At 38.1% G+C, this 24,917-nt stretch overlaps 1 protein-coding gene across 2 annotated transcripts in view; it reads left to right on the top strand.

Annotated features, from left to right (window-relative positions):
- adam22 (ADAM metallopeptidase domain 22) overlaps positions 1–24,917 on the top strand; it is a 101,943-nt gene that overhangs the window by 29,072 nt on the left and 47,954 nt on the right. For both annotated transcript variants that reach the window (XM_041793167.1, XM_041793166.1), the window contains exons 4-6: positions 7,122–7,188; positions 16,946–17,028; positions 22,864–22,927. In XM_041793167.1, coding sequence (XP_041649101.1) covers positions 7,122–7,188; positions 16,946–17,028; positions 22,864–22,927 — 214 coding nt within the window. The remainder of the gene's footprint in view (positions 1–7,121; positions 7,189–16,945; positions 17,029–22,863; positions 22,928–24,917) is intronic.

The following is a 24,917-nucleotide window of genomic DNA, read 5'->3' as shown; positions in this document are numbered from 1 at the left end:
TTTTTACCTTTACCTTTTTACCTTCTACCTTTAAACCCATTTTTGCCACTTCAGACCTACTTTTGCACTTGTAAATCATCTAGCCCCTTTAAACTCATTTCATCACTCTAAAACTCATTTTAACGGGATTACATTTTGAAGAAGGCTTTATACGACAACATGAATAAAAAAACATTTGCTTCTTTGATAAGATTATGATAACATTATTATTCCGTTTAAATAATAAAAAATGTTTTTCACAGCCTAACTTTACAGTGGACTATGATTTTGACCTTCATGGACCTTCCCATTTAGCTGGGCCCCAGAGGGCTCTCCCCTTTATCCCAGCCTTGCCTGTAATGATCATAAGGTAGAAAATGTTACTTTGTGGTAAACCCTTAACACTTTTTTGTAACAGATTACAGATTTTGGTAAAAATGTCTCAAAAGTCAAAGTATAGCTATATATTTTTTGTTTCTGAGTTCTGTATTTATTCTTTTTCTCCTCTTGCCCATCTGTGATATATGAGAGCGTCAAACACCATTCCCTGCTCATTAAGCTTTGTGCCGAGATGCATGATGGTAAAAAAATTGCTGCGCAAGTGACCATTGATGTTTTACCACTTTTCACAACGCATGGCCAGACACATTGAGTGCACTATTAAGGGTATAACGATGCTCACTGCTAATGGCGTAGTCACTATGTTGTGCACTATGAAGTGAATAGGGTGTGATTTTGGACAATTAAAACACTTGAATCTAGGTCACCAGAGAGCCTAAAGGTAAATTAAAATATTCTGCTTATAATCCCAGAGCTTTTGACAAATACAAGTACAATATTCTTTGACTTTTAAACTTCAGATGGCCCTCCCTGTTGTCCCTCTTGCTTTTGTTTTTGATACAACAGAAACATTCTGATTTCACTTCACTGTGAGTTCACTTGTGTGTGCAGCAATGTCTTTTTGCTTTACACCTGCATGCAACGTAGGCACCACAGTTTCTATAATGAACCAGAGAGTGGGGATTAAATAGAATGACTCACTCTCTTTAAACAACTGCTTAAGCCTTTGTTTTGAGCTACGCTGTGCAAGCTCAAGTCTTTGCAAACAAAGCAGGGAAGTGCTCGTTTCATTTTCAGAGCCTGTTAAGAAGTTGAGGGAAATTTTGATTTGAAAGTGCCTGATTAGAGCCTGATGTAAGGCCTGGCATGTTGTACCAAGCCCAGCTGTTTTCACTAGCAGCTAATTAGGTAGGTGTCTTGTCATGTGTAGATGGAGGTTGACTGTGTTGCTGCAGTATTTTACCTTGTTTTTGTTGTTTCCAAATCCCGACTTCATAGTGTTTACAACAATCTGAAATACTTACTTAGACTTTTCTTTAGTTTTGTGGGCCATGAATAGAGTCTTTCTTTCATGCTTGTTTGTTTTGATTTGTTGATTCTGTAGCATCTGTACTGGTGCACATAATTGCAAGGAGGACATAACAATATATTGTCATGTTAATGTTTTTTCTTTAGAAAAAAATAAGTGCTACTGCTGCACCTACTGATGTCAAACATATTTGAATCAATTTGTAATTGTGTATAAATGTGAGGCGTCACTACATCCCTGGTAATGTGCAACCTGATGTCAGAGGAGGTGAAGTGTGTGCAATAGGGGTTGCTTGTTTTACACCTTTACAGAAGATGTGATATAGCTTCAAGATAGTGAATGATTGGATATCTGTTATGGCCCTGAGCTCTGTATTCACACCTTGCGCCTCCCTCTCTTTTACTTTTACTGCCACTCTCCTTTCCTCAGTCATTATTCCTCCCTTGACGGTTATTCTCTCCCTTTTTCCATTTCACTCCGCTCTCCCTGCTCCCTCTTTGCAGATTTTTTTTTATTGCTGTAGCAAAATGCCCATTAGTCATGTTAGAGAGCCTCCTCCTTCGGTGCCTGTGTACATGTGCATGCTGATGTCAGTAGGTTCAGCTGAAAGATATAATAAACAACAGTATATGCCAGCTTTGGAAAACTTTTACCTTTGACAGAAAGCTCAGTTTATATTTAAAAAATCTCATCATGTGTCTGTCTTCACAAGCAAATGTGTTCCTTCCATCTGCACTATTATGACTCATTACAGCTGCTTATTTTTCTTTGCTTTCAAAAGTCTGCTGGTTAGTGAAAGATTGAACTTTTTTACATTGTAGAATATTAAAAAATAACTGATACTTAGAGATAATACAAGTATAGCATTTCAGTGGTTAGGGAGATGCCCCAAAAAGGTCAAGCTAAAGTGGATGACATATTTTTGTCAATCAACTTGAAAGTTTGAGTTTCACTTGCTCTTTCTAACAAATCCAATAATAGTGATCTTAATCTTTACTCATTAACATCATATTTACAATTTTTAAATATAGATAGAGTCCCTCAGTGAACTGTGCTATGAATGAGTAACATCATGGGTGCTTGCCTGCAAAAAATATTGATAACCTTTGAATTGTTGTTGTGCTCTGTTGAGAGGTTTAACTTGTAACTTCTTTCAATCAATGTTGTGCTGTAGCATTCATCTCTCAGACCAAAGTAAAACTCCACTTGTGTTCTTACTGTGTTCAGCTGTCTGTAAGACTGATCTCTATTCAGATATACAGCCACATGTTGACTCATCTCTCATTATTTTAGAATATTCCAAACCAAACAAAGTCTTTCCAGTGGTTCTTCAGCAAATCCTTTAGTTCTTCTTCAGTTGTACTCTAATCTAATGTAATGACTCTCTGCCAATGTGCCTCTAATGTGTAATCGAGGCTAACGGTCAGAGGGAAGGGCTCATGTGGGGAAAAATGTATGATGTATATTTAAGCCTCCTAGCAAAACATAAATAAGCTGAAGAAGTACAGTCCTGTTAATGTTAACACAGAGCTGAGAACAACAAACCTGAGGGGGTTTGACTGCACTCTAAAGTCACCACTCAACCTATTTGGTTAAGATGCATATTTCATCTGCTGTATTAATGTGTAAAGTGGCTTTTTATGCCTGTTGCTAACTATCACAGTGGGTCGACTGCTAGCTTCAGTAAGCATTTAGCAATTATTGGATTTGGGGAAAAACATGGCTCCCTTCCAAAGTAGCAAGATCCAGTCTAATTTGATCGCACCAGTGTACTGAACCTTTAAAACAAGTCAAAGTCATGTTTTCAGCTATTTCGAGCATTAATGATATTCCAGGTTAACCAGCTACTGATAGAACGTTACTATGCTTGAATCAAAGCGAGATGGGGCTATTCCACTGACTTTTGGCACCGATCCAAACCAAGCCATGCTAATTTACTTTTCTATTACCAGTTTGGCCACACCAGGCTACGCTGAGCCGCACACTGATTGGGCCTGCTCTGCAGCAGGGCCCAAGCAGGGTTGCCAGGTCTGGGTGACAAATCTAGCCCAATGGCTGAAAAAAACTAGCCCGAAAACCAAGCCCAACGCTGAAATTCAACATAAGCCAGTAAAATCTCTGCCACTTCACAATATTGCTTGTGTAAGTGCAGGTGTGTTGCTTTTGTATGCCTCTGTGCCAGAGTAGCACAGCGGATCTTTGGTTGTGTGCCATGTTCTCTGTTTTCCTGCTTCTCTGCTGGTTGGTCTAGTTGCATTTGAGGGTAAATAAAGTCGTTTATTCTGCTTTGTTATTAAATACACATACACAAGACACCAGAAAAGGGTCTGCTCAACCAGCGGACAAAAACATCTACTCTGGGCAGTTCATAAAAAGTAGCCCAATTCTGTGGGAAAACTGGGGACCTGGCCACCCTTGGCCCAAGGGCGCCTGCCCTGCCTCCAAAATAGCCGCGTTGACATCACAGCAGTTTGTCATCGTTGTTTAAGTAGCAACCACTGCACCAAACGTTGAAATACCTTGGGAAAACTGAGGACAGGAATGATGTGAGTGGAACCAGTGCTTCTTTTTCTTAAGGTGGAACAAAACAATACTTACAGAAGTGCAGCTATTGAATTTAATCGACTCAGAACGCTTTGTCATCAGCTCTAGACACACCCACAAATGGGTAGCTCGGTTGTGGTGGAAAAGCAAATTCCCTGTAGTGCTGGGCTGCCGTTCTGAATCAAACCTAATAGAGTCAAGCTGCTCGATGTCATGGAAAAGCCCCAAGAGTGATTTCTAACTTGTCTCTACAGCTGTGTGAGAACTATTTATTTGTATATCTGACACAGTCCTAAAAACGTTACAGTTAAGTATCCGTTCAGTCAATTTATAAAAGTCTGTGTCAACCAAAATCAGACATGTGGACATGAGAAAAGACAGAAGTAACCTATGCCTCGATAAATTTAGACAATAGGACAGTCATCACTTTTAGTTCTAGTATTTTTGCATGTCGCCCAATTGCAGGGCTTGATGATTCATGGGCTTAATCCTACCTCTGAAAACATGAAAACATTCCACAAATGTAGATGTAACGGACCAAAGATAGTTGCTTATTTTTTAATGAGACTTTATTCATTGTGTTATTTTTTGCCCATCATTTTATTTTGGCCTGGTTAATGTCTTCCTTGTTACTTAATAACAAATCTGCCTGGAAAAAAAATCTTCACAAATTGTCAAAACAGTTGCAAGTTTGCTCATACTTTGATTAAATGATTTGATTAACCAGCCATTCAAAGGCTTTATGTCAATTTCTCTGTGCTTTGTATCCCCAAACACAACAAAAAACAAGATGTAAAACAAATATGAACTATTGTTATAAATCACAGCTGTTGTTTTTTTAAATGTTCAGTAGATCACTGAATTCTGTCCTATAAAAGCTATTTTATTTGTGTATTTGTTCTGCCACATTGCCATATATCTTTATAATTGCAGTGTCATTGTGATCAAGTCATATTTATGTTCACTCTGCAGTGGTACTGTATGTGAATCTAACATTTTGGCCTGTTTTCCTCCCATCTCTGCATCTTCTAACTGTTTGTGTAACACTAAAAGTGGCTGCTGTGTTTGGTGAGAGAACAAGATGAAGATTAATCCCGCTGACTTGTCTCTTGTCTGGGTGTTGACAGGAAGTCAGACATGATTGATGGCTTTTTGGTTCAGCGTGGCAAATAGCCTGTTCAGATACGGCACATTGTTACAGTTGCACAGTTTTGTGTCAATTCCATCACTTTGACTGATAAACACGGCAATCCAACCTGTGATTTGAAACTTTTGGAAACTATTTCAAGGTCACGTCTTCAGCCAATCCTAAACCCAGTGTAATCTGATAAAAATGTAGTTTGTCATACTGATTCAATTGTTTGATTTTTGTTCTGCTCTCGCTCTTTTGTTGTTTGCATTAACATTTGTTGGTGTTTGTGTTGTGAGAGGGTTTGTGTGTGTATACAAGCCTTGGATCAATACTGGCTTTGGCTCGACTGGCTGAGTGTGTGAGCATTAGGAATGAAATCTCTTTCCCCTTCCAAAATTTAAAAAACAATTTGTGAAACTAACATCAGTGGTAGAGTAGTCACAATATCAAGATATTAAACTTCAATACCTTACTATTAAAAATCAGACAATATTTATGAATGTTTTGATACTGGCACAAAAGCAAAAAATATCTTTGGCACCGAAAGGTTTTTGTTTTTCATCATCAACAATTGCAAGCAACCCCTGCACATTGTTTCAATTGCACAGAAACAGTGGAGATATAAAATGTTTAAAAATTGAAAATGTTTTTGTGTCACATACAGGTGCTTTTTCCTCATTCGGCATATTAGTTTAACATGTGAGTGTACATCATGAGCTGTGTGGATTTGCTTGATGACAGTTTGGCAAATCCAACTGCTTTGCAAGGTTAAATTTTCACAGGAAGCCAATGAAAGAACACAAGGATAGGAGTTACACTGTCACACTTCCTTTTTTCAGAGAGAAGACGACCAGCAGCATTCTGCACAAAGTATACATGGGGCAAAGAAGACAAATTTAAACCACCATACAAAGAGTTACAGTAGTCATTCTTACAGACATAAGATTTTACTTCTGCTTTAAATTTGAGCTGAAAACCCTCATTTAGATTTTTTTTTTTTTTTTTTTTTTGTCCAGCCAGGTTTTAATATCTACAAGGTAGTGTTGGCATTGAATCTTCACATAATTTTTAAAGGCAGATTTGAATACCAGGGGTTGCTTTCTTAAAAACAAATAGGTATCAAAAGTTTTAATCATTGACCTTTATAATGGCATGTATTTTATTTCTGTATTATACTTTATTCTACCATTAAGAACTTTGATATGTTTTATGTTGTGTATTTTATATACATTATATGGTAATATGGCTTGTTTTAAACTGATAGTATCTCTGCTACATAACAAAAGTAACAAAAAAGAGCAAAAATTTAATATGATATGATAATATATATATTTTTTAATTTACTTTTATTTGTTGCTGTTGTGGTCAAATATTGAAATTTTTTTTTTTTTTTTTTTTTTTTTTTTTTTTTTTAATTACACCAAGTTTTAAATTTAAGTTGAAGATTCTTGTATGGCAACATCCCTGGTGTTTATTGGTCTAGATTAAGTTATCTAAGGCTGAATTTTGAGTTGTGTTTGATGAAATAGTAATCTGCATATTGGACAAATCCTCATTCATTTGCTGCATTTCTGTGTGTGCGTATCTGTGTGTGTGTATCGTTGTGTGTGCAGTTGTACTAAAGCTCATACATCTCTGTCTCAGAGCGGCCCTGCAGTGTGTTTCTCCGCTGGGATTCTTGGGTCCATCTCTGCTGAGAAAGCACACATGGACTGATTTCCTCTTGTTTATGCCATTCTTTCACTTCCTCGCTCTCATTTATTTCCTGCCTCCTTCCCATTCTGCCGTGTCACTTCTTTTACTCCTTCCTGACCTTCACTTGTCCTTATTTCCACGGACAGACGCACACACCAGACATTTGCTAGAAGGCTGGATATGTATAATTGTGTTTGTGTGAGTTTGCTTGCTGGAAATAGCCTCGTCCCTGTACGCTGGTCATAATTAGCAGAGCTGATGTTCTGAAGCTCTGTGCTGCTGAGACTGAACACAACCATCCTAAAAAAAAAACAAGCAAACTTGTTTTACTGAGTGACACTCAAATAAAAATCACCAATGTTCTAACTTTAATTTTCTTCTGTCTTTTCTCTCTGTTCCCAGTGATTTGCTGTCTTCGGGGTACGTGGAGCGGCATTTATCAGAGAAAGGGACGACTATCATCACCAATGTAAGATTCTGCAAATCATCTCTTCTCATGCCGCTCCCGCTTTCACTTTCTGTAGACCATGCAGTCTGTATCTGGTTATGAAGTAGAAATGCAATTAAACTGACGTTGGAAATGTTATTGGAAAAGCCTGACAGCAGCAGGTGCTGATCTATTTTAGAAAACAATCAGTACAATGTTCAAACACCTGCTTAAGGTGAATTAAATGACTTTGCTAGATCTCTCAGCTCTACAGTGTTCAGTGTCATTCAACTTATTGTTTGTGTCTTAATTTTACTTGAATCCACATTGTCTTTGACCAAACTTCTAAGGAAGTTTAATATTCAAACCCTTTAAGGTAGAATATGCAGCTTTCTGAGTGGATGTCTAGCAGATCCTTCTCAGACTAAAATCTAGCTTATCTCCTCTGTCTCTCAGCACACTGGCTCCTCTCCTCCCCCGCCCCTACCTCATTACTCTGACTGAGTGCAGCCATCTGTAGGACTGATTGTCTTTCAGATTTTCAACCCAAAAATGGATGTGGTTCTTATTTATCTGATGTATTTTAGAATGAAAATGACATTTTCTTCAAATTGGGAAGTCTGTTTGTTCTCCTTGAACTGCACTCTTGCCATATGTCTACATACAGTGACCGTATGTGGGTAAGGCTGTCTCTCTCTCCCCTAAACTAATAGTTAGAGAGGGAAAGGTTTGCATGATAAATACATTAAACACATATCAGCGTCTGACACATAAGCAAGGTGAATGTGAACACAGAGCTGAGAACAACAAACCCAGGAGAAATTTGGCTTCAGTGACTTTTCAGAAAGTCATACTAGATAATATATTCATTTAGGATACGATATGTTTAAAGTTCTTGTAAAGTAAAATCCAACATTTGTGTCTTAAGTCTCTAGATATGTTGTGATAAAGTTGCTGTAACACTGAGATCTATGTGTGACTGAATTTTTGAAATTTGTTCACCTTTTGCCTGGCTTGGTTTAATTCTGGCACGGCAAATAAAGTGACCCACCACGTTGACAGTGGGAATTTAACCCGCCCCCCTAATGCTATGTGTTACAATACACCGAGCAGTTAATCTCAACACAGTCTGTTGTTAGCCAGTGTCGCTGCCTTCTTTGAAAGTTAACAGCTAGCTACATGCTGTTTTTGTTCATTGTGTCCTTGAACCAGACACAGGAACAAACATCTGACCTGCTTAATGTGTGTTTATCCATATTTCACTTGTCTTTAGTCCTGGATGATTGAAAGAAGCAGACTGTGGCTTTGTCTCTCTCAAAGCAGCCGCACTTCAGAACCTCCTGTCTGTTAGCGTTGGGATGCTAATGTTTAGTAAAGTATCCGATGATGGACATGGGTCTATTCCTGTGAAGTTTGCCACTATAAAAGCTTTCAGAGCTATTCATCATTGAATACTTTTATTTTGAAGAGCAACATCAGGAAATTAAGTGTTTTCAGCAGTCAGTGAACAAAGCGTTCAAATAAACGGAAGAGAAATATAACTTCACTTACTTTAGATAATGAGATGTAAGGAAAACCTGAAGAGTTAAATACAGGATTTTTTTTTTAAAATCTCTTAACTTTCTGTCGTGACATAAATGTGATATTTTCTCTAGTGGCTGACACAGAGCGCTGACAGGTCCAGCAGAACAGGCGGATGATTCCTCCATTTAGGTTATAGCATTTTTTTTTTAATTTTAGAGGATCATATTTCTTGTGTGTGGGCGTGGCTTCTGCTCATTCAACCAAAATGCCCACACCATACTAGAGCGGATATTACTGCCTTGTTTTTCATTATTTTGAAGCTTAATTTGATCAACTTAGAGATGTTTTCATGACTGAAATTTGGCCTAGTGTTTTATAACACACTGGCTTGTCACACAATGAACATAAAATTGATTTTTAAAATTCACTTTATAGGGACTTTAATATCTGCTGTATTAATGTTTAAAATATAACAGCTCGCTCAACATTTGATCTCAAAGGCTACAACTAACAGGTAAAAGTAGCTCAGCATTTAGCAGCATTAGAGCCACAGAGAGTGAGTGGAGCTGAAAAGGAAAGACTGAATCAATCATCAATCAGTACAACTTTATTTATATAGCACATTTCAAGCAAATTAGATTGTAAGTCAAAGTGCTTTACAGGAGAGTACAAAAGTGATGGACAACAAAGTAAAATGGTAAAAGGATTTAGAGACTGACTCACACCAAAATGGATTCAATAATGTAATTGATGAAAGATGGATGATTAAAAAGAGACAATTAAAATAAAAGAGACAGAGAGGAAAGGCAAAGCAATAAAGGAAAGAATTAATGACATAAGAAACATGAAAATTAGTAAAATATAATAAACAATGATAAAAGATTAAAAATCCTAAGAAGTAAAAGCCTATAGAATCGGACATAGGAGTAGAGGATCATACTTGGAAATAGAATAACATAGAGCAGTGATTGTGATGATACTAATAATCGTAAAATTGTAGTACTACATTAAAGCCAGACTGATAAAATAATTTTTTAGCTTGTATTTAAAAATCCTGATATCCTCAGCTCCTCTCATATCCTCTGCGCATAATTGCTGAATGAAGACTTACCAGACTTTTAGTCCTGCTCTGTGGAACAGCCAAGAAATGACAAACCAGAGGATCTGAGGGTCCATCCTTTTTCATAAACTAAAACCATCTCTGAAAGGTAGTCTGGAGCAAGGCCATATAATGCTTTATAAAGTAATAAAATAATTTTAAAATCAATATGGAAACTAACAGGCGGCCAGTGTCAGGACTTTAAAATGGGTGTAATGGGTGCCTTCCTTCTAGTCTTTGTCAGTACTCGTGCTTCAGAATTTTGAATGAGCTGGTCGACTTATAATATTCTTTGGTAGACAAGAAAGGAAAGCATTACGGTAGTCTAGCCTGTTGTAATAAAAGCATGCATTAGTCATTCTGTTTGGCTCACAGAGAAAAATGACCTCACGTCACCAAAACTCCAAATGATTGATAATATTGTTACAAACTGATGTGTGACAGAGTGCCAATTTGCTAAAAAGTAGTCATGATACCAGAATATTTCATTTTAGTATGATACTAATAAAGATCAAAGGATATCACTACCTCTTTTGATAACTAAGTAACAACATTACTAAAAAATACCAAGCATTCTTTATTGAGCCATTTTTTGTTTTTAATGACTAAAATTTGAAGGAAGTTTGAGTTGTTGCTGATTTTTAGTGCAATGTTAAGGAGTCTTCCTGCAGTGTTTCATTAATTCATTCCTCTCCTAAGCAACTGTCTTATTGAATAGATGTCGTGTTTTAAAATTTAGAATTTAAAATCATTACAGCTATGGAGATTGTAATGTTTTAAAGCATCAAATGTACAAAATTACAAAATCCACAGTTTGATGACTATTCATGTGTGAAGTAAAAGTGTAAACAGAGCTGGAGGTAGGGCTGTGTTGACTCTTTATAGGCCGGTGAAAGTTGCTTTGTGGTGCATGATGCCAATAAAGTTGAATTTAAATATATTCCTACTTCATAGTTGGACCATATGAGCGGCTTGTCCTGGCTTTAGACGGAGGCTTTTTTTCTTTCATTCCTACCTGCTGCCATTTCTATGTGACTTTTTAAGAACAAAAGTAGCTTAAGAATGTTTATATTTTCAAACTTTGAACACTTGGCACAGTCATTAAAAGCTCAAAACATGGCCTTTATGATAATGTTTCCCTGTATAGAAATCACTTCTGGTGTCTTGTTTTTTCCCCCTAACACTAAGATAGTCCACTCATGCAGGCTACAATCAAAATATACTTATATTCAGCTACTGAAGTAGTTGGATATTGATTTTATAGATGTATCAATCAATCAGTCAGTGGACTTTTGCATATCTATCCAGCAGAATTGCATCCATTGACCTGCTGAGCATGTCTGCTGACATCCACCAGCTCTGCCTGCATAGTTAACATAATGAGAATCATTAGCAGGGCAGTTGAGAAAACAAATCACTGAAACACGCTGATGAAGTGAATATCTGTTAGATTTCCTTTAAAAGATACAGAAAAAGAAGAGGACAGGCTCTGACACTGTAACAGGGGTGTAACATGTCAGGATTTAGTTTACCGAAGACAGATGTAGCTGTCTAAGACCTTGCTTTGATTTCAGATGTTTGCATGCATCGACTCAGCTGAAGATTTGTTCTCAGCTGTGTGTTTTTCTGCTGCAGTTCCCTGTAGCTGCGACAGGTTCCACCCCCTCCCAGAGCATTTTATTGGTTAATCAATGTGTTCCTCTGTACACACACGCGCAGAAATCACAGCCTCCCATTCTGTGTTCAGCTTAGATTTCAGAGGACCAGAGTAACGCCGTAGCTGTGGCCTGAACCGAACCTGAATTTAAGATTGCTGTTATAATCCTCTGAAATCTGGACTTCAGTTACAGGACGGCCTCTGAGGTGTCGTGTTACATTACATCACATCAGTGGGAGGATTATAGTGGTCAGGATTTACTCAGCTAAGCAGCAGATTAGTGATATATATGATACTTTACAGAGAATGATCCAAATGATTACTGCATATATCATTTGGTGTAGTCTCTTGTAATTATGGAACTTATTATAAAGTGATCTCTCTGTGAATTAGTTCACCTTGTGGAGTAAAATTCACTTTACTCCGTCTGGATTTTATTCTTGTACTTTATAAGTAGTGTAGAGAATATGAGACTGTCGTTATTGATGGCTGCTGTGGACAGAGGTTAATATGAGACAAGCTCCAGTTTGTTGCTCTGCTCTCAGAGGTCAAAATGTCAGCCGTCATCACACACAGCTGCTTCTCTAATAGTCAGCTTCAGATGTCTCTCTGTTCATGGTAAACATCAGTAAGAGATGTAGAAAAGTCACACATTTCATCTCTTTTAGCCACAGCATACTTTAATTTAAACCTGTCAACAATAAATGTATGCAGCTGTTGGAAAAATGATCCATTTTGATGCTGTGCTGAGCTGGATTGTAAAATTAAAGAGTGTTGCTGGTGTATAAAAGAAGCATGTGATTATAAAAACCCTTTCCTTCGTGTGAGCATGATGTACTATTAATACAATGATTTGAAGTAAGACTCCAAAGCTCTTTTTCAGGTAGTAAAAAATGTCAGATTTATGTGCTGTTTTATACAGTATGCATTAACACTGGGGCTGTCAGCATTAATACATCAATCATGATTAATGAAGGTCCATAATTAGTGCATTCATTTTGTTAATTGCAGTAAGTCACATGCTTTATTGTCCCTTTCAGCACACTTTGGCTCAGCCACAGCAACACCTCTTTATAGCCACAGGGGTGTTAAATAAGTAAACCACTGCTCCTTAATATGTCATTTCATTAAAAACCCTCACAGACAGCTCAGTGGATGAGTCAAAAGTCATCTGCACCTCATGATATCGAACATTTTCCTTTTTATTGTTCCCCTTAACTCCTTTCCAGTCCAACACAACTTTCTTTTTCAGTGATTAAATTCATGGAGTGATCTACGATCTACCAGAAGTTCATTATTTCCTTTTAGATAAGATTAGGTCGTCTCTGTATCCAAACAGGAAGTCCGTTACCCTTAATTTTAGACAGAATAAAATTCCAAAATGTAACAAAAACAGTTAAAAAAAAAAACAAATAGAGGTGGGGAGACTAATCTTGATTAGCTAAAGATATTTCAAGGTGAATTACAATTAAATATTTTAACCTATAGGTCAGGTCAGGTATGCGAACATATGCTGTCTCTGCACTTCGCCACATCAGCCCTCGTTTTGCACAGGCCATCCTCTAGGCCTGAGCCAGGCCCATGTCCCGTCTCTCCAGGGTTCTCCCTGCTCCCAGATGTGCTCAACTCACCTCAAATGCATATTTGCACTGATAAATCTACTTACTGTACTAATTAGTAATTTAATCTATTTACCATACTCAAATGCTGTGGGTAATTGTAAGAAGGCTCTCTGTGGTAAAAAGCCTGACCTCATTAAACATTGCACTAATCAACTATCTTAAACTATCTTATCTACCTCATGTAAATCTGCCCACATCCTAGCATATTTTATACTTTTAATCATTTGGAGTCAGCATCCTTGTACACTTTGCACATTTTGCAACCATACTATCAATGCACATGGACATGTATATACATGAAACAGTACATATAAGAGCTTTTACATGTTTAAATCTTAATTTTTAAAACTTTTTTCTTTTTTGTACTTAATGTTTAATTACTGTACTCTGAGAACAAAATGAGTCAAATTCATTGTTGCGTAAGCATACTTGGCCAATAAAGCTGATTCTGAAGAGAAGTTGTCAGCCACCTCTGGCCAGGTCAACATCCTGCCTCATAAGAGTATAGTCCTTTGAATGAGTTAAAATGATTAACATAAAAATGAACATAATGGCAAAAAGGGGTAATAAAGAATATATGGATGTATGTCTGCTTAGGGCTTCTGTAATTTTAGTGTGTGTAGGTATGGATAAACCATATTACATCCTACTGAAGTAATATATGAAAGAAAATTTGGTTAGTCGATGGAAACACAGTTATTGATGACAGTTTATCTGCAGGTTGAAAACACAGAATAATCAGCAGGTCAAAACTTGCCATATTTTGAAATTTTTTTTTGTTCTTAGTTTTTTGAAAATCATAATATCCCATATTTATGATAAACCCTGTTAAAAAGTAGTGAAACTACATCTTTTTCAGAAGGGAGGTTATTAGTAGAGGAATGAATCTATCAAAAACTCAAAGTACAGTCCAGCTCATTGTTAAACTCCACAAAAACATTGACAACATTTCTGTACAAAATTTTTGGAAATGAAAACCAAGATAGTATTCAGTACTTGGTGCTTATGGTTTATCTTTTTGCTGCAGTGATATTAATTGTCTGATATTTATTAGTTTCATATCAAAGTTTAACATTCTGCTATAGTTACAACTAACACATTTAACTTAGCGCTGTTAAGACTGTAAAGCATTTTTTTTTAATTTTTCTAGTGGTTTATTTTCATATACAATCACACCTTCTACCCCATTCAAATGTTTTTAACTTATTAAATTTCCATTAACATGCAGAGTAAAGGATAGTGTCCTATTTGTTTACTAACTGACCTCAACTTTTTCATTGTGCATTGTGTTGTCCAGATAGTTGATTAATTACTCCTTAGCTGGTCTTAGGAGATCACAGCTCAGACAAATTTAGGAACACTCTCTCTCTCGCATCCACATGCTGTGAGGATGTACCCACAGCGCTGGGTTTTGGGTGTTTCTTGCTTTGATGAGAAGTGGAGCAGAAGGTTCAGGGCGACAGGGGGAGGAGAGACGCTGGGATAGCAGAGCACAGCTCTGCTTATAAATAGCCCTCTCTGTCTCTCCAGTTCACACTCGCTTAACGTCTCTTTACCCGACCTCTCACTCTCTCAGCTTCTCTAACTCCACTTAGTTCTGTCCAGCAAACTTGTCCTACTGATGCACCCACAGACTGGATTTACACTCACTGGATTCACCCAATTCATATGTTTCATCTCTCTGTTATTTAATACTTTCCCCCTCAGCCTTTGGCTTTAATCTTAGATGTGATATTATAGACACTAACAGAGCTGCTGAGAGCATTACACAGTGCTACAGACGGGTACAGTTGATTTATGTAGTTTACTGAGTTCAAGGGAAAAATGGGAAAAAAAACAAATTGTTCACTATAAGGAAGTGTGTTTGATGGACTGTTTTGGTCTGCAGCCTTCATCAGAGTCAACAACAAATTGTGCTAAGTCAAAACTAAAATGAGCACTTTATATATGGGTATCAACTCAAATGAATCTGGAAATATCGCAGCATCAGATATTGGCAAAAATCCAACTTCCTGCATCTCTAATGTCTTGTCCTGGCATACTTTCTGTCGGTTAACTTTACAGTTTCAAAGAGACATTTATGTTTTTGGGAGGCATTTTTTATTGGTTATGAAACAAGATGGAATAAATTTCAAAGGCTCTAAATGACCTACTAAAGCAAAAAAAAAAAAAAAAAAAAAAAAATACTGTTGGGAACGAGACTGGATGTTTCAATATTGTTTAAAAATGCGGCTGCAGGGTAGGTGACAGTGTTGTTTTCCTCTTATCCACTGAAAAGATTCTTCATGGTTGATATATTTGCCAGTTAAAACAACAAGCAACATAAAAAAGAAGTAATGGAGGTGCATTTTATTGACCCTGTATGGCAAAAAGACCATCTGCTTCCAGCCAAGCTTGGCCAGCTGGCCAGTGCCCCAAACTGAACACACGCAGTTGTGTCAAGATTCTCCTCTTTACTGTATGAAGAACAGAAAATATGTGTTGTTCCTCAGAGAACAGAACATTCCTGTCACAAAAAACAACTAATTTTTGGACATGATATGCAGTTAAACAGTATAGCAGCAGTGATGGGAAAGTGCTCCTGTACAAACATGACAGTGTTCATATGAAAACAAACCATGTACATAAAGTTTCCGAGCTTAGAATTGAAGGTTCTGACTGGCCTCTACTGTGCCCTGACCTAAAACTCATCCAGCATGTTTGGGATGAGCTTGGATGACATGAATTCACAGACTGATGCTCCTGTGACTGAATGGGAGCAGAGTTCTTCAGCCAGGTTCCTACTTCTTGTGTAAGACTTTCATAAAAGGATGTAGCTCAGGCTTTCACCCATTTTTGGCCATGTCTTTTAAAACTTACAGATATACTCCCACACACTGTCTTATTGGAAATTATGTATTTGTTGGCACTGTTTTAGTGCTAGACCTTCATCAGGCATACAGTTTGTTTAAATCTTTTGCAAGCATGCAACCAATCTTCATCATGACATCACCATCTTCTTAACTAAAAGTACACAAACTGAAAGTTAACAGAAGCTGAAGAGGTTTTCAATTTGTCCATAGAGGTTATGTTTATGAACAGAGCTAGATTATCACCATCTCAGCTAAAAAAAAGAAGCACTTTCTAAACCTCTGAACAGAAGCAGATTCCTTGTTGCTGCTTGTTGCTCAAGTCTCACCCACTTCTGGTCATGTAGTTGGACAACAAAAACACACCCTGAATGTAACCTCACAGTAACCCACTGGACTGACATGGATTTGGATGAAGTCCACAGACGGAGCTGCAGGTAGAAGTAGATGGAGCACTGCGTTGTTGTGCGCAGCATTAGACCATGGAACAGAAATTGATCCTCTGATAAAAGCTGCGTTTCCTCGGGGAGACCGGCTTCCTGCCTAATGGCTGTTAGGCAGGGAGAAATGGACCAGGAAGAGATGGCCTGTAGAGCACTTAGACACTTAGACATCATACACGTCTATAGAAAATAAAAGTGTGTTTATGCTCGCAGAAAGCACACACACACACACACACTCATAGACAGATGGAGATGGAGAGAATGACTGGGAGTCGTGACAGAGATGGAAACATTTTTTTTTACAAGTGACCGATGTTGTGGCCTCCTATTGTGGGCAGAAGTTGGGATGGAGTCACAGAGCAGTTAACACACAGATGGTAGAGCTACAGAAAAACACAGAGTGAATGCACGCACACATACTTTCACTTACGTGTGTTAGCAAATGAATTCTGTGTGATTGATCACTCTGAACTCATTTCCTGATGGAATATGGTAATAAAAACAGCAAGCGGAGGATTTGGCTCTCTGTTTGAGACGTTTCAGCAGGCAGTCATGTGTTTGAATGTTTGTCTGATCTTTATTTGTGTGTTTGTGTTTTCTCACAGGGAGGAGAGCACTGCTACTATCAGGGGAAGGTCAGAGATGTTCCTCGCTCCTTTGTGGCTCTCTCAACCTGTCATGGGTTACAGTAAGTATAAATATTAACACATTTTATGAGTATCTTGCAGTATTTGTGAGTGTATTCAGTCAATATTGCTGCTGGGCTGTGCTCTCATTATTCCATTAGGTCAATGCAATTATTTTAAGTCAACCCTGCTGTGTCCCTGTGAGTTTTGTTGTAAATGTTATCACTCAGCCAGACAGGTGCTGCTCAGATGTCTCCTCTTCCTCTTCCCCTCATTGGTATTTTTAGAGTTAGAGCTCCAAAGTGGTGCTCTGTCAGAGAGAGAAACAAGGCATGCCTCGAGGAATGCATGTACACTGTTTATGTGTGTCATAAGTTTGTATATGTGTGCTTGTGTTTGTCCTCCAGGTGTAAAGAGAAAAGGAGAGAGAGAGAGTAGCCTTGCTGCTAGGAAAAATATCAGCCCACGTATTTTCACTAGTCGCTGGTGCATTATTCTCTGCAATTTCTACCAGATGGACTGGGATGTACATCTTTGTTAGCCTGCTGCCAATCATTCATGGGATGATTGAATCAGACAGTCATTTTAACCTTTGAAACTTAATATATTGCTTAAAGATATTAAGTAGAATTGATGTTTTAAAGTTAACAGACTCCTCTGTAGCTTTTGAAGCATTAATTCTTCAGTCTGTCCTGCAATGATTGTGTTATTGATTGAAAGCATAGACTTTAAAAAAAAAGAGTTTATTAGTAATTTATTCTACAAAACCATAATCTGTGGCTATTAAGCCATTACCTAAGAGTTAAATAAATGGGTAACACTTTCTATGAAGCCTACCTCTGTAACACATTACAGTTATATTCATAATACATTATAACGCACCTTTAATGCTATATAAGAATAGCTGTAAGCACTTATGATTATACTGTCTCATAATAGCAAACCTAACCTGTATAATGCCAGTTTCTACAATGCAGAGTTTACCTCAGATTTTTGTTTTCTCTGGCCACAATGGCTGACAGCCCTCCAGAATTCTGTTTCAAACAACTAATAGACATATGCTTTAGATAGCCATGTGTGACTGATAACCTGCATTTAACAGCAATTAAGCATACAAAAACCAAGACACAGTTAGACAATGCACGCCTACAGTAAAACGTAAACAACACCAGCACTGAGCTTCATGTTAGCGCCGTTAGTTCGAACAGCACATTAGCTGTCACCACAACTTAGCAGCTTAACAGCCGGATACCGTCCTCCACTGAAAATACAGACACATCATACAAATAACTAGCCACTGCTCTGTCAATAGACACCACCTGAAAACTCCGCATTTCAAATAAAAATTGAGTCTTACCATCAACTGTTAGTGACAGTTGTCCAATATTAGTCCTTATAAATGGATAAAACCAGCTGTAACCCCCACTAAATCAGTAAAATCCAAACACTCGTCAGGTAGACAGTGAAAAGTATCCACTAGTTCAGTACTACTCCACTTGTTAGCCAGAAAGCCCTGAGCTCATATTCCCAGGCTCGATTAGGGAGCTGGTGATCTCGCCATTGGCTCCAACGATCCACGCCTTTCTGCATATGATTCTGTGTTGAATACAGCTCCACTTCATCAAAGACCTGGTCATAGGTAGATCGGCCATTAATGTTTTTTATCTGCCGGACATCCACCTGTGAAATTGGCCAAAAGCCGGTAAATATCGGCTAACGTAAACTCTGCTATAATGACTTATAAAAATACTTATAATGTGTATGGAAGTATTTATTGATATTCAGAATACTTTATGAAAACACATTTCCATACTCTATAAGGCATTTTATACTGACTTTTAAGTCTGGAAGTCAATATCGTGTTTGCTGGCCACTTGAATTTGCAAAGGTCAAAGTTAAATGTCTTTTACAATAGAAATAATCTGCTTTGTTTCATGAGATCAGACCATACTTATTCAGAGTAATTAAGGGAGAAGAACTATTCCTCTGATACTACTACCTTAAAGTCAGAAAATGTAGAGTTCAGTGCTTTCTAAGGTGGTCATGATATAAGAATTTAAACAAATCAATCAATCTTTTAATCGATTTAAAAGATCTAGCTGTTTTTAAAGTAGCCTACCTTGTGAAAGCATGGATCATTAAAACTATGGAGACTATCTTTTTAAAACGTGGTTTTGGAAAGATTCAAAAGATTTGAATTTTGTGGGAAGGGCCTTGTTCCTTCATTGGACAGGACGGCTGAAGAGAGACAGGAAATATGTGGCACAGAGTAGTCCTGGAATCAGGATACGGTCCTTCATCCAGTGTGTCGAGGATTGTAGCCTCTGTATCTGGACACCTACTCAAACCGCTGAAGTAAAACTGAAGCCCAACAGCAAACCTTTTCACAGCTTTCACACAGTGTTATTAGTATTTCTTTTAGTTCACTCTGAAACATTGTCAATAATTTTCCTTATGCCTCATCAGGCCAAATACATAAACAAATGAATAAATAAATAATAAGTAATTAATCATTACTGGAGGTAAACTCTGGCTAATTAAGGAAATCAGATTGCTTAATAAGTTAAGCCTCAGCTCTTTAATAGCTTTTGCATATTTCATGTGATTGTGGTAACTTGTTTGTCAGCACAACAAATGGACAAAGAACACTGAAAAGTAGGGCATTCAGTCCTCAAACCCTATCAGGGTAAATGTGCTGTACTTAGAATAAGTTAGTCCATGTTGTTAGACGTCTGGCATGCTTTTCTTTAATAGAGGTGGTTTAATTTATCCGGGTCTCAGTTGTATTACCTTGTTTTTCATGACATTTAGAGAAATACACAGGCAGACATTATAAATGAAACAGACACACCCAATGTATGCATCCACATTAATTTGTGTGTGTATGAAGGAGACAGTAGGAAGGAGGTAGTTAAGGGAGTGCTCTGTGGTGTCAAGGGGTTAGACATTAGATGGAGAGTATTTCCCTTATGCTGAGTCAGGTATTTACCATAATATACATCCTGCTCTCTCCTCTTTCTCTCTAGATACACATATACACACACACACACACACACATCCCTGCACCCCCCCCCCACACACACGCTTCACACCGCAGTGTAAACAGTGTATGAAAGAGAGAGAGTGCTCTTAGCTGCAGACAGAATAGACCGTTGTCTCAGGTTCCTGTTTCAGCAGATCCTCATCTGATTAACAAGATATCCATCCGCTTACTCATCACAGAGAAACCTTAAAGTTAGAGTTATGTGTTTATGTGACGGTGTTGTCTTATTGGTCTTTTTTCTTTAATTTTTTCTTTTATGTCTTTTCCTAACATACCTGCTACTGCTTTAACTGTCTAAAATAATCAAATACTTATGACTTGTAGTATATTTTTTGTTCTTTGATGCCTTTTATCTATGCCTACATCTTTGGCTCACTTAGACCAAGTCTGAGTGTCACCATCTATTTGGCAACTAAAGCCATCATATGAAGCTAATCCATGGCAGTCGCCATATTGCATTAGTAGCATTTATGCCCCTAACTATCACTCAGTCAGGAGAGACTTAATATGAGTTGACCGTATTTTACAAGTCTGGAAAAGTATGGACCCCACCATGATGTTTTTATGAACTTGAAGGGGTAGTGAGGCCAACAGCAGGATAGGATCCCCCATGGAGTCTAGACACTGGTGCTGGGGATGGAAAGAGTTGGATAAGATGGGGAGTGGACTTCTGTGAAGCTTGACCCACACTGATGAGATAACTGATGAATGAAGGGATGCAGGATGCACAAAAGAGCTTAACCTGATGAGATGTAATGGAGGTGGCTGGGGTGAAGGAGTAACCTTGCAAAGCAGATGGATACGCCTGTTTCCTTGTTTTTCACTGGTGAATCCATCCTGCAAAGCTCCCATCTGAACCGTTTGGGCCCAGTTAGAAAGTGACAGGAACAATCAAGTTTTCAAGTATTACACATACTGTAGAGAACTGAAACAAGAAAATCTGAAATCTGAAATCTGAAAATCTGAAATAGTTCTGTCCAATCACAACAATCAGCGCCATTTGAGGGGAATGAGGCGGTAGATAAGGGCGTGGTTCGTTTGTATTGCAAGCCAGTAAACACTGGTGGCGGTGTGCCAACTAGCTTTATATAGCTGATCACTGACCACTGATTCGCCAACTGCCTCCAATGACGAAAATGACTACCTGTCAAGTGTGATCTACTACATCATACATCTTAACCCTCTGATTGGCCAGTTATGATCGGACAGAGAGAAGATTTGTCCAATCATCCTCCAAGAATTTTCCCAAAGGTTCTGCCCTTCCCAAACACAATGGGACATTGCTCAGATGGATGTGATATACACTAAATCTCTTGCAATGGACATAGGAAACAGTCAATCTGGCTGTTGTGTCATGATAATCTTTTTATAATAATTAGAAGTTTGTTTGAATAAAATTGCATTAGGAGTCCATGATAATGATACATATATTTAACCTTGCAAAGCAGATGGATTTGCTCGTTTCCTTGTTTTTCACTGGTGAATCCATCTTGCAAAGCTCCCGTCTGAACTGTTTTGGCCCAGTTAGAAAGTGACAGGACCAATCAGCGTTGAGGGGCAGTACTTTTGGGCGTGGTGGAGTCGTGACGTAAGTGAGCTGCGACAAGAGGCCGGTGCAATTATGGCGGAAGACATTAGTGTGGATACTGCTAAAGGGCCAGTTTTATCTGAACTTGACGACATTTCTTTGTTAAAAGAAAAACAAAGAACAGCAGTGAGTTGTTCTCTTTTCAAAAACGGCATAAGTCGTGTACTGACATGTCTACAGTTGCCATGGTTTGCGTTATGCAGTTCTTTATGGAGTTTAGTCCTTTGGTATAGGCACAGGCACAGTTTGTTAGCGGCTACGTTACGTTTTGTTGCTCTGATTGGCCTGTAAAGATGTGACAGACAGAAAGTTTTTCCAATCACCCTCAGAGTTTTTTTTCAAAGGCTCTGCCCTTTCCCAAACGCTGTCTGTGAGTGGTTTTCCAGATGGATGGATGTGACAGGTTAACATATTGCAGCATGAGTTAAAAATATTGCATATTTGGGTCTAGGCTTCTGTAACGGGGATCTGACTGCTTTGCCCTCTTTTTCTGTTCATATGATCTGCTCAAAGTGCAGTGTTGGACCAGAATGTGAAAGTAGAAAAGAGGCGGGGACAGTTGTTGGAGAAACACAGATGTGTGTGAGTGTGTGTAGTGTTTCCCCTTGTGACTTCACAGTTTGACCTGACCAATCTTCTAAAAGCTTTCGATAAAATTAATTAGCACATGACGTCCGTTTTTCTGCACATGCACATACGGACGGGCAGAGACAAGGAGACCTTTATCCAGCTGCTAAATGAGGAATTGATCTTTGGACAGAAAAATGAGTGCTCACACTCGGTCATGATGACCTTTTGATTTCATGGTGTTTTTAAGTCCTGCCTCGACACAACTAGTGATGTTAAGAGTTGTTAGCTGCATGTTTGTAAGGGTATGTGGTGGAGAATAACAACTTCCAATAAATGATAGAGAAGATCAGCCAGAATTGTAACTTATTGCTGTAGAGAACCAAAGGTGACCTTGAAATGATGTTGTATGGTTGAGTTTACATTATTCTCCCCTTTCCTCAGAGCTAAACATGTCCCGGACGCGGCCGTCAGGACTGACGAGAAATCTGTCCAAAACTGCACCTCGTAGGAGTGCATTATAGTCATTATTCTGACAGATACTGCAATAATACAATCAAACCCTACTGGGCAAGCCCTGAAATAGCTAATGTATCGCTCTGATAGCGGAGGAGGAGCTGAATTCAAATGCATTATTCCACTTAGTGTTGAATAAAACTACAGCGACAGGTGCTGATTTGTGCCCTCTCTCTCTTTCAGTGGGATGTTTTTCGATGGCAATCACACCTACATGATTGAGCCTGGAGGAGAGGGAAGCAGTGAGGTAAGTGCTCTGCAAGACTACATGAAAAAAATGGACTATTTTGTTGAACCGAACTGTTTCTCCTCATGGGAGAGATTACTCATTTCATCTTCAACCATCTCCCCACATCCAGCCCTGTTATACATCCTGTGTCCACTTATCCTTTCATGTAGGGGTTTTCTGATGTTTTTCACCTGGTCTTCTTAATATGTGGCTTTCAAAGAAACTAGCCAGGGTGTTTTTTAACACGACTGTCATCTCGCTTTGCTATTGATTAAAGAATATAAAATATCATCTAGCTCTAATTCTTAATTATTGTTTGTTTTAACATATTGTTTTTTAAATTTGTGATTTAACATTTTAACTTTTATTTGTCAAGCCTACTTAATAGAGCCTTTAATGAGATATCTCTGTGTTAATCTTCCTATCTTAATGTATGACGTATACATATAATTTTAATGTTCCTGCCACCAGAGGGCTTTCAATCAAAACAATTACCAAATGATGAAGAGCGGAGACAAGGTGCTAAGCTCAGCCCACTTCTGCTGCTTACTTTTTGTTCAAAATTAAGGCCATGAGGGGTAGTTACTAAACTGTAAACCCACATTTTAAGTTTCATGGATGAATATCGTGTAATGAGGGAGGAAAAACTGTTAAAGTGATCCTCCATGGTTGTGTAGTGAATTGTCTTCATACTGGGAAAGTATATTCAATAATTTTTCTGTTGTGTGTGTGGAAAATGTTGGAGACCTAAAGAACTTGTTGCTGGCCTTTGAGCTATAAGCTCCTTAATTTCTGTTAATAAATATGTAAAGAGAGCAGTTTTATTACCTCTGCCAAGGAGGTTATGTGATCGGCAGGGTTTGTTAGTTTGTTTGTTAGTTTGCTAGCAACATAACTCAAAAAGTTGTGGACAGATTTTGATAAAATTTTCAGGAAATGTCAGAAATGGCATAAGGAAGAACTGATTAGAGTTTGGGAGTGATCTGGATCACCGTCTGAATCCAGGAATTTTTTAAAGGATTCTTTACTATTGGGAGATAGTGCTAATGGCGGAGGTCTGCACTTTCCGTGTGCTTTTCTAGTTTGGTATTGTGGAAGATGGATTATGTGCCCAACTGAGATTTATGGATGTTGAAAAATGGCTAAAACGTTACATCTTCAGAGACTGCGATTTTACAATGAAGACAACAGGTTTGTTTACATTTTTTTAGTGGTGAAAAAAATAACGTGTTGGTCATAAATAATTTTGCTGCATATGTTTAATTGTTATTTTTTTGTGTCTTCTCATCGACAGATGATATAGGTTGTTCTTACAATATCAATCATGTGGCTTTTCTCAGGAAGACTGCAGTAACTTGTTTAAACAGAAAAATTATAGTTTGCCACATCACATGCTTCCTACCGCTAGTTGTGACTAGATCACAGCCTCTTACTTGTAATCACAGTGTGAGATGTCCAACAGATTCAGAAGTGAGTAGAAGTCAGTCCACGGTTCCTTCCACGGTTCCAACAAGTTAAAAGCATTGTGGCGTCAAGATTCAGCTTTAGGGTGAGAGCAGGGCTCGTATTATCCTTTGGGAGGTGGGAGAAAAGTTGCGGTTCCTTCTTTGGATACTAATGTGCTTCCTGCAGCACTCTGTTTTTTTACTTTGTCACACTTTGTTTGAACAGTTTCCTGCAAAACTACATAAACAGGCCTCTGGAAGTTTACTAGGCCTGAGTCTTGTTGTCAGCATGGCGGATTCTCAACTATATAACATAGGCTTAGTCATTCTTAATCAATGTATACATTTAAGTAGAAAAAATCTACATGTTGTACTTAAACAAAATTATAATAGTAACTGCACATGAGCTGCTGTACATTGTTTGAGTGTTGCTCCTAGTGGCTGCAGAAGTGCTACGGCACTGTGTGAAAAACTGATCACTGTGAGAATATTATGTTCCTAGTCTTACAAGATTCATACTGGGGTCAGTTATTGTCCTGAGAGGAAGCTGAATCACAACCAGA

Source organism: Cheilinus undulatus, linkage group 8 (genome assembly GCF_018320785.1).
Source record: "Cheilinus undulatus linkage group 8, ASM1832078v1, whole genome shotgun sequence".
NCBI classification, from domain to species: Eukaryota; Metazoa; Chordata; class Actinopteri; order Labriformes; family Labridae; genus Cheilinus; species Cheilinus undulatus.
The sequence above is the reverse complement of the archived record's forward strand: the minus strand, read 5'-3'. Positions and strand labels throughout refer to the sequence as shown.